This window comes from Sceloporus occidentalis, unplaced genomic scaffold (genome assembly GCF_023333645.1).
Source record: "Sceloporus occidentalis isolate IW3139 unplaced genomic scaffold, rSceOcc1.0.p SCAF_451, whole genome shotgun sequence".
NCBI classification, from domain to species: Eukaryota; Metazoa; Chordata; class Lepidosauria; order Squamata; family Phrynosomatidae; genus Sceloporus; species Sceloporus occidentalis.
This window is the reverse complement of record NW_028317431.1, coordinates 202056-212658: the sequence shown is the minus strand read 5'-3', so window position 1 is coordinate 212658 and position 10603 is coordinate 202056. Positions and strand designations below refer to the sequence as shown.

The following is a 10603-nucleotide window of genomic DNA, read 5'->3' as shown; positions in this document are numbered from 1 at the left end:
TCAGGCCGTTCTCTTGGTCACGTGGATAAAGTAGCAGGGCGCGTTCTCTGGGCCAGGCTGATAGGGCTTGAAGTCTCCATACACCGTGTGCTCACATCGACCACCAAAAGCCTCGTGCAAGAGAGCAGCGAATGACTCCAGGCGGTGCGGGTAATAGGACAGGCGGAATTTGCTGCATGATGGAGAAAAACATGGATGAGGACATGATGTACAATATAAATACATATTATTATATACACTATATGGGCAAAAGTATTGGGATACCAGACCGTTACACCCGCAGGGCTTGGATGACATCACATTCTAAATACACAGACATTAATATGAAGTTGGTCGCCCCCTAGAATGTGAAGTCATCAAAGCCCCTGTTGATGTAATGGTCAGGCGTCCCAATATTTTTGTCCATATAATGTATATTATATATGAATATTCTATATATAATATAATAGGATGTATATATAGCGAGAGGAGGGAAGGGAGGTTTGGGAAGGGAGGTTTGAGAAGGGAGAGGGGGGTATGGTAAGACCTAGCGAGAGGAGGGAAGGGAGGTTTGGGAAGGGAGAGGGGATATAGTAAGACCTAGCGAGAGGAGGAAAAGGGGGTGAGAACATATTATGACAGATTTGGCTGATACCTCAGTTCCGGTGTCGCCTGCCCCGGGGCAGGATCTTGAACGGTGTAATCTAGAGTTACCATGTGAGGCTTGTTATTCACCCACAGGACAGACGTGCTGATATCCTGGGTTAGATCACTCTGTGGGGTAGAAATCGCATTGTTAAAAATGTCCCCTACCCCACCAAGGGCAAGATGTTATCCAAAGCCAATAACAGACTCATCTGATAAAAAAACCATCATGACGGCACAAAAAGATTTACGGTTCCTTTGACACTGGTGCCAGACTCACCTGTGGTAAATTCTATGTGTGCTGATGGGGTAGAATGGAGTAGAATGGGTTAATGTATGTGATAATATTTTGTATTTTTACAGCTAGTATGCAGATTTATTGGGTTCTAAAAATGAATGTAACTGTGGGGTTGGGGCCATTTTAACTCTTTGCTTGCCAGTCTCTGGAAGTCCTGCCCCTGCCATGTCGCTGGGGGCAGGAGGAAGCCGCTCTCACCTTGTAGTAGATGTTCTTCCCCTGAGGAGCGCAGCCTGTGCTTAAAATGTAGTCGTAGTTGCGATGGTCGATGATTAAGATTCCCCCGGGGCGGACCATCCCAGCGATGTTACGCAGAGCCAGGCGCTGATCGCTCTGATCACCTGGAAGCAGAGTCCGTTTACAGAGCAGGGGTTAGTGTGCAGAGGGGTAAGTATACTGGGGTCCGTGCGTGCAGAGGAGTAAGTATACTGGGGTCCGTGCGTGCAGAGGGGTAAGTATACTGGGGTCTGTGCGTGCAGAGGGGCAAGTATACTGGGGCCTGTGCGTGCAGAGGGGTAAGTATACTGGGGTCTGTGCGTGCAGAGGGGTAAGTATACTGGGGTCTGTGCGTGCAGAGGGGTAAGTATACTGGGGTCTGTGTGCTCTACGGGGATCTCAATTACCTTTGAAGTCAGGAAGATGGGCAAATGAATTTCCCAGACAGATGACCGCATCGAACCCAGCCCCCGGGGGTGAGAGATCCCGCTCCAGAGTCAGCCAGTTCCCTTCCTCGATCACTATAGAGAGATCATTACAGTGAGATCCAGAAGCAGACACCCCGTTCCTTTACAATCATATAGTAAGTAATATGCAGAGGGGGTAAGTATACTGGGGTCTGTGCGTGCAGAGGGGTAAGTATACTGGGGTCTGTGCGTGCAGAGGGGTAAGTTGTTACAGGGTCACCGTACCCAAGGCTGGGTACCCCTGTTTGAGGGCTGAGGAATCACCAGTCAGTCCCTCATACGGATCGCACTCAGCTATCCACGGATCATCCAGACCACCATTCGTAGTAAACAAAGAAGAACTCTCTTTATTACAAACACACAGAACTTTATACAATCTCAATGCAATGTGTACCGAACCCAACCCCCAATCCCATCAGCCACATCCCATCACAAATCCCATCAGTATACAGGGGATGTATCAGGTGAGGGGATTACAGAATACAATGGGTTCCCCCACCTGTGTTATCCCCCTGTAGTGCGGGTGCCGTCTGGGCAGACAGGGCTGTGTTGGCTGATTAAGAGCCCCAGCCAGATTATAGGATTGTCTCTTTGAAGGCTGGGGCTGAATCCACATCAGTCTCTGGGCCGAATACACAATAAACACAATATAATATATTACCGGGTCACAGTATACAGAACCGGACACAAAAGTGCTCCGTGACCCGGCTAAACTTCATATGACACATGAGCCAGCTAGCCTGGCCCTGTCACAGATCTCCCCCTTGACCAACGGTCCGGCAGACCAGGCAGATCCACACGGGTCTGCTGCAGGCTGTCCGAGTGGACAAAGTTCACAGGTGCAGGCCTTAGTTCATGGCCCCCTTTGTCAGAATCATCCATTGAAGGTGGGCCAGGGCCCTGGTTGCCCAAAAGGATAGTCAGTAGTCCTCTGTGAATTGGAGGACGGTCCCAGCTCAGCCGGGGGCACATGGCTATCCCCCTCACCGGGGTAACAGGGGCACGTGGAGACTCCTGCTCCCTAGTCTTGGGAACTGAGTCTGGGGCAGCTGCCAGGCCAGGGTGGTTGCATGGAAGGAAAACCCTGCTGATCGGGCCGGGGTTACTCAGGGAACCAGGGAAACACGTAGAGGTAGTAAGAGGGGCCTCTACCGGGACACTGGAGTGACCTAGGGGACACTCTGGGACAGGAACGGGTGCCCTTACGGGGTTATTAGGCGAGCTAAGCAGCACTGCGGGGTACTCAGGGGACCCAGGGGAATACTCCGGGGCAGGGACAGGTGCCAATACTGGACCACCGGGAGGGTTAAGCAGACCCTCGATCTTCCTCTCTGGGACAGGTGCCTCTGCCTGGGCACGGGGAGAGTCAGAGGAACACTCTGGGACAGTGACCTGAGCTTCTAGGAGGACACGTGGGGAACCAGGGATCACTTCGGAGAACACAGGGATAGGAACCAGGGCCTGCGCCAGGCTACTGAGAGGACCCAGGGAACTCGGCAGCCCCTCTGGCGTCCTCGCTAGGTTAGGGAATGGTGCCTCTACCGGGTCACCGGGGACTTCAGTGGGAACCTCTGGGGCAGTGACCCGGGCTTCTCCCAGGACACTCGGGAAATCAGGGGGCCAGTCTGGGGCACTGGCTTCTACGGGAATAGCTAGGGGTTTGGTGAGGGGGATTGTGCCACTTACTCGGGCGGTGGGGACAGTCATCTCTTCTGCCGGGGTAGAGCAGCCAGGGTTGTTGGTGAGGACATGGGTCGGAGCTTTTGGCTTCCTCCTCCGCTTCTTCTTGCTGGCGAGGACCTCGGTTCTTCTTGCCAGGGCAGGGGCCGCGGAGTAGGTGAAGAGGACCTCGGTCCCACTCCTGCAAGTAGTAGTACCATGCTCCCAGTCTCCTTGTAACTCCTGGAGCTCCACTCTCCGCAGCAATTCTTTATAGTCCCTCTCGAGCTGCCATTCCTCTTGGACCAGGCAATCCATAACAGCCTCCAGCTCGGGGGGAATAGCATAAACCAGGACTTCTGCACGGTTGTCCCAGATTGTATCCCTGCGGTACTGGCACGGGCTTCCGAAGGACGAGTCAAATTGGAAGGCATCATATATCAGTCCTGGGTCGACGGGGCTATACAGCATCAGAGGGTCGCTGTGGTCTTCACCTGCTAACTGCTGGGAGAATCCCTGGTAGCGGCTCTGGAGGTCGAGCTCTGCATATATGAGACCCCTCAATTCGTCTTCCCACTCCGGCAACGGGTTCTCCCCCAGGAGTGGAACTCGTAGATCCCACATTGTCCAGTACTGTCCCCAGTACGTTTCAAAGTGGGGATGGGAGAAATCATCCCTCCAGTCTGCAGGCGCAGACTCTAACTGCCATTGCTGGTGTTCCAGCTCACACACCTCGGCTGTAACCCGGTCTGTCTCATCCTCGGGTTCTCGGAAGGATTGGATATCCTGGTGCAATATTTTGGTGTTCTGTTCCCCTAGTCTGGGAGATACAGACCCACTCTGGCTCAGTTCCTGGTGACACATTTCAATCACCGTCATCACTTGCTCCGATGTAGCCCCTCCTGGGTACAGGGATAAGTGCCATAGAATGTTCTTTTGTAGAGCACTCAGTCCGAGGCTCTCCTCTGGGGCATCCTGGTGCCGGTCCATCTCTCTGCAGTCCGCAATCAGAGTAGCCTTTCCTTTGCTACAAACCTCCAGGAGCTCTCTTGGTGTCTCTCGTCTGCAATCCCAGTTGGTGGTTTGGATTTCACCCAAGTCGTGGGATTCTTCCCACCGCTGCCACCAATGTTACAGGGTCACCGTACCCAAGGCTGGGTACCCCTGTTTGAGGGCTGAGGAATCCCCAGTCAGTCCCTCATACGGATAGCACTCAGCTATCCACGGATCATCCAGACCACCATTCGTAGTAAACAAAGAAGAACTCTCTTTATTACAAACACACAGAACTTTATACAATCTCAATGCAATGTGTACCGAACCCAACCCCCAATGGGGGTTGTGCGTGCAGAGGGGTAAGTATACTGGGGTCTGTTCGTCCAGAGGGGTAAGTATACCGGGGCCTGTGCGTGCAGAGGGGTAAGTATACTGGGGTCTGTGCGTGCAGAAGGGTAAGTATACTGGGGTCTGTGTGCAGCGTGACAATAGTGCACAATGCCAGCAAGCAGCTACAAGGGCCAATAAAGTTTGGCAGCATAAAAAGAGGTATTGATTCACGGGTGGAGGATATCATTTTGAATACGCGGTACATTCGGGGCACCGGTCCTTAAAAAGGGACATTGAGGAACTAGAAAAAGTGCAAAGGAGGGAAATAAAATGAATTAAGGGGATTGGGAGATACTAGTTATGGAGAGAGACTAAAAAAGTTAAAATTATATACACTGGCATCTTAGAGGGGGATATGATAACATTATATAAATATATACGCGGGCCGATATACATTATATAAATATATGCGGGGCCGATATACATTATATAAATATATGCGGGCCGATATACATTATATAAATATATGCGGGGCCGATATACATTATATAAATATACGCGGGCCGATATACATTATATAAATATATGCGAGGCCGATATACATTATATAAATATATGCGGGGCCGATATACATTATATAATTATACGCAGGGCCGATATACATTATATGACTATATAGTAGTAGTAAGTAATACAGAGTATGAGATATATATATTTATATATATATATATATATATATACTAAATAAAGTAGTATTATAGAAAATATATAGAGAGTGCTGTATATACATTATAGGATATATATATATATTTACACACACACACACCGGTATATACAGTATATATAATGCAGTAAATAGTAATATAGCGAGAGCCAGACCTTAGAATGTCTTTAGGTTGTGTTTAGGGCATTAATATTATTATTTATTGTTTTATATAGCGCCATCACATTCCACAGCGCTGTGCAATGGCTAAACAGTACAAATTAATATTATTATTATTTCTGTATAAAGCACCAGTTCTGGGCAATGAGCTCATAATTAATATTGAGGCAGAAGGAGCGGGCTAATGATTATTAGACTGGTCACGGTAATCTCGAGCTGTTCCAGGATACCGTCTGAGAGAGAAGAGGAGGCCGAATGGTCTGACTTCAGCCTGATGATTATTTCTTCATGAGCAGACGGGGCCCCAAGCGTTCCTCCCTGTCATCAGGTCCCATAAGTTCTGAGGTAACTCCGTGGCACCATTTTCAAAGACTGAAATCTGCTTCCTGGCACTTGAGTCCAGCTCTCCATGGTGTGGAGAGTGTTAATGAGCCCCGACACATACCAGCTTTGTCGTAAAGGGGTTAAAAAACTTTGACTGGTGGTGGTGGGATTTGAAGATCTGTTCCAGGCACATTCAGGGTCTGGTGGTGAAGGGATCACACCAGATCACACCTGGGAACTTCTGGGCTCCCTCTACCTGGAGCTTTCCCTTGCGGGACGCGGCCAGGACTGTCCATTGACGTCAGCGGGCAGTCCCTGTTGACGTCGGGGGCGTTTCCATTGCCGTCGGGGGCATTTCTGCTGATGTCAGTGGGAAACACCCCCAATTAAATGGAAAATGGGCGGGGAGCGGGGCGTGTCAAGACCCCGCTCCCGCGACCCGGAGGATTCGGGTCTTGACCCGGAGAACCGGTGCTTCACCCAGCAATCTCCGGGCAAACCCGGAGAGTTTCCAGGTATGATCATGATATATGATGCTTGTTCACGATCAATAGCACGGAAAGCACCCAACGAGACCTGGTCCAAGGAAATGATGCAGAACGTTCGCCTATAGATGTTCCTATAGAAGAAATTGGTCTGTAGGAGAATAGGTGGATAGGATCAGTATTTGGAGTAGGTACGACAATGATAAGCGGGGCGGCCATCCTCCAGTGACTACTATGGCAGAACTATTAAGTCATTAAAGTGAGACAATGTTGCTTTGTTAAACAGAAAAGACCTGCTTTTGAATAAATCAATGCTCTAGTCGTCTTCTGACTGATGTAAGAACTACAGGAAGCGACCCGGGGGTTTGGTGAGTAAGTGTAGGCAGCAAACAAGCAACTATGGGTAAACAGACAGAGGTCAGGGCTGGCAGAGTTCATGTGATAAATGAGTAAACAAGCCGGGATCAGGGCAAGTCAGCAGGCAGAGGAGAATCAGGAGCAGGCTGAGGTCGGAGCAAAGCTGAGGTTGAAGTGTGGAGACAGAACCAAGTGTTGGTGAGGATATGACCTGGTTTGCTGAGATTCAGATGTCCCAAAGGGTGGCCATGATGGGATGGATGGAGCTTACGGACAAGGGTGAATGCAAGCCCTGGCCGTGCCACGCTACCAAATCTATTGCAATGGTAAGAGAAGACATTTCAAGGTTGTGAGGAACCTGCAGAAGGGAAGCAAAGACAGCCAGATGAGGAGGATTTTCGGGGGCAAAACAAATCAGGACTTTTGATGCCGTCTGGATGTTGGTGGGGTTGGTGATTGTTGTTGGAAATGCTGTGGATCCTCCTTACAGGTTTGTGGAAAAGGTGTCCAATGTCCTCTGGACACTGAGCTTTGAGACTGATTTCCATTACGGCAAAACCGGGGGTTAAGTAACTGGTTCTGAACATGGCTGACTAAGAGGCTCCCGTCACATCATGACAAATGACATACCCCATCTGACCCCAGAGGGCAGGAGGGTGGATATGGCATTATAAGCATGATAGCAAAGTCTACATTGTGGGCCACGTGATACAACGGCTTATCTGACAAGTAACTTACGTGTCCGGCTGCGGAGGAGCAGGTTAAATTCATGCAATCGCAGGATAGTGAGAGGATATAGATATATATGTATAAGTAGAAAGAGGAGGAGGAAAGGGAGCTCGGGTATTATAAAATGCATCAGGAGGACGAGGATAGAGAGTGGGGCGAGATAAATGTTATCAGGAAGGGGTATGATAACACTGTGTTCTGGCCCCTCCATAGCTGGTCTCTTACCCCACTTGTCGAATGCTGGCTCCTTCCTGCGGTTCCAGCGAGTCTTTAGGGCATATTTTAGCATCTTGTCGCTGGCATCGACACTAACCACGGAATATCCTTCCTCCACCAGCATCTCCGAGTCTACCCTGTGAGACAGCAGGGGCGAGAGAGCGTTGGGTGCTTATAATAAGAAATGGGGCTGGCAAAGAGAGCTGTGTAGACATAGGCTCTATGCTGGGGGTGATGTATGGATTCTAAGCTCTAGGAACAAGGGCACCCACTGATCTCTTTGGACCTTCTATTATAAAGTCTATACATGTAGCTACAGCTGTCAGCACTGCATACATAACAGATTCCGGAGATAACCTGAGAGTGTAAGCTTATGGGCCAGGATCCTACCTGCTGATGTGTTTGTATGTATGAATATATATTTGTTATGTGTGTTAACTTCCCCTATTTAAATTGTACAGCGCCCCGTAATTTCTTGGTGCCCTTCCTCCCCCTCTAGCTAATGTCAGAGTGGTTTAGTCTTCTCTCTTCCTCCCCCTCTAGCTACAAGCAGAGTGGTTTGGTCTGCTCTCTTCCTCCCCCTCTAGCTGCTGTCAGAGTGGTTTGGTCTGCTCTCTTCCTCCCCCTCTAGCTGCTGTCAGAGTGGTTTGGTCTGCTCCCCTCCCCTCCCTCTAGCTGCTGTCAGAGTGGTTTGGTCTGCTCTCCTCTCCTCCCTCTAGCTGCTGTAAGAGTGGTTTGGTCTGCTCTCTTCCCCTCCCTCTAGCTGCTCTCAGAGTGGTTTGGTCTGCTCTCTTCCTCTAACTGCTGTCAGAGTGGTTTGGTCTGCTGTCTTCCCATCTCTCTAACTGCTGTCAGAGTGGTTTGGTCTGCTCTCTTCTCCTCCCTCTAGCTGCTGTCAGAGTGGTTTGGTCTGCTCTCTTTCCCTCCCTCTAGCTGCTGTCAGAGTGGTTTGTTCCACTCTCTTCCTCCCCCTCTAACTGGTCTCCTCCTCTTCTCTCTGGCAGCTGCTCCTTCACAGGCACTGCTTTGTCAGAGACACAGTTTGCAAGCTGCAGACATAAGGTCATTTTATTTTAAACATGTATTGCAGCTAAGGTTAGTTAATACACCAGCTCCCATGACTCTCAGACGGTCTGGTATGTACAGCATCATGGGAAAGTTAGTACAACCGGCGTGTCAAAGGTTAGTTTTTATATCATTATGGGTCTGCTTGCTGCAGCACATCTCATGATTCTTAGCCCTCCATTTATTTGGCGAAATAACCTTGAATGACTAATGTTGCCAAAACTGCTGGAAAACTACCAAGTGTCCTATTTTGGTTCTGAGCCTTTATGTCACTTTTTACTCCCCTCTTTTTTGTAATACCTCAGAATGCTGCACAAAACAACATTAACTTTCCTTGACTGCAACTTCCATGATGCTGAGCCAGCAGTGGTAGGAATGGTAGCTGGTAGATTGGGCTTTGGGGGCACAATAAATCTCCAGGACAAACACTAACTTTCGTTGGCTGCATCTGCAATAATATTCAGCAGCCGTATTGCTGGCTGATTGTCATGGGAATTGTAGCTTTAGACTGCGGTGGCCGACGCTAGCCACTAACTGCAGCTCCCCTGACATACAGGCAGCCGTTACTGGGACTGCAGAGAGGGGGAGTCGTGGCTGAGCTCTTGTGAACTAAAGTTATCATGTTTCTGGTACATACTGGAGAGGGGAAATATATTCTGCCCCCAGAGAGAGAGAGAGAGATTCATCAACCCAGAGAGAGAGAGAGATCAGCCCCAGAGAGAGAAAGATCCACTCCTCCGAGAGAAATAAAGATTCATCACCCCAGAAAGATCCACCCCCCCCAGAGAGAGAGATAATGATTCATCACCCCCAGACAGAAAGATCCACTCCCCCGAGAGAAAGATTAATTTCATCCCCCAAGAGATATCAACCCCCCCCCCCGAGAACCCCTTTCCTCTGGGCCCCTGTGCTGTCAGTGAAGAAAAGAACTTGGGGTAATTATTTCTGAGGATTTGATTGAGGAGCTTCTGCCCCTTTACAGATCTCTGGTCAGATCTCACCTGGAGCAAGAGACTGGAATCTAACAGAGTCAGCGGCTGACATGAAAGGGAGTTTTATGTTACTGAGAGGGTGGTAGATAAGTGGAACAGCCTCCCAGCAGAGGTGGTAGAGGGTAATACAGTGAGGGTATGAAACATGCATGGGATAGACATACGGCTCCTGAATCTAAGACGAGACCAACGACTGATTAAGGTTTGAGTCTTTACTGCAGGAGAAACGGGCAGACTAGCTGGGGGCAGGCGGGGGCCGACCTGTGTTTGGTACTCTGATTACCCCGCACTATAACGGCTTGCGGGACCCCATGTGCAGCTCACCCAGTGCCACAGGCCACGTCCAGCACATTGCGGCAGTTGTGACTTTGTAGCAGCGACAGGATCCAGCTGCGATATTCGTCCGTCCGGCTCCGTTTGTCTCCGATGTAGTAATGCCAGACCCGGGCCGCCTTCCCATCCGCATACTGATCCGGGAGACCCTCGGCAGCCACCCCCAGGGAGCGGGTCCGGTACACGCTGTCCACCATCCTACACGCACAATGCGCACCGTGACAACTGCAGCAACACAACCACTAAACACACACAACCGACAAACGATCCGACGCAAGACCGACACACAGCAGATGCTCAACCCGCAGATATACAAGATATACAAGTGCAGCCGCGCAGCTTCACACAACGACACCGCAATCCGTGTGCCAGCGACTTGTATGCACAGTCAGCACGCCTGCAACTTATACACACAACACACACCGGTGCTGGCCAATCAGGGCCGGGGATTCCTGAACACCCATCAAACACAGCACTACCAGTCCCACACACTGCCCAATCACAGCACTGCCGGTCCCACACACTGCCCAATCACAGCACTGCCAGTCTCACACACTGCCCAATCACAGCACTGCCAGTCTCACACACTGCCCAATCACAGCAATGCCAGTCCCACACACTGCCCAATC

At 50.1% G+C, this 10603-nt stretch overlaps 1 protein-coding gene across 1 annotated transcript; it reads right to left on the bottom strand.

The window, feature by feature from the left end:
* On the bottom strand, positions 1–10171 carry LOC149271901 (glycine N-methyltransferase-like). Its single transcript, XM_089507023.1, has 6 exons — positions 9966–10171; positions 7594–7721; positions 1546–1659; positions 1121–1263; positions 635–753; positions 1–172 (listed from the first exon to the last, which is right to left on the bottom strand). Exons 1-6 carry the CDS (start codon positions 10169–10171, stop codon positions 1–3), a joined length of 882 nt encoding a protein of 293 aa, XP_089363149.1.
* Positions 10172–10603: the final 432 nt, after the last annotated feature.

What these genes read in the sequence shown, in the direction of transcription:
- LOC149271901 (XM_089507023.1), bottom strand. Translation starts at nt 10,171, where the DNA reads ATGGTGGACAGCGTGTACCGGACCCGCTCCCTGGGGGTGGCTGCCGAG. An exon ending in GCCAGCATTCGACAAGTGGG is followed by an intron (nt 1,660 to 7,593) that starts GTAAGAGACCAG and finishes ATCTCTCTATAG; the next exon opens with TGATCGAGGAAGGGAACTGG. An exon ending in GGAAGAACATCTACTACAAG is followed by an intron (nt 754 to 1,120) that starts GTGAGAGCGGCT and finishes TCTACCCCACAG; the next exon opens with AGTGATCTAACCCAGGATAT.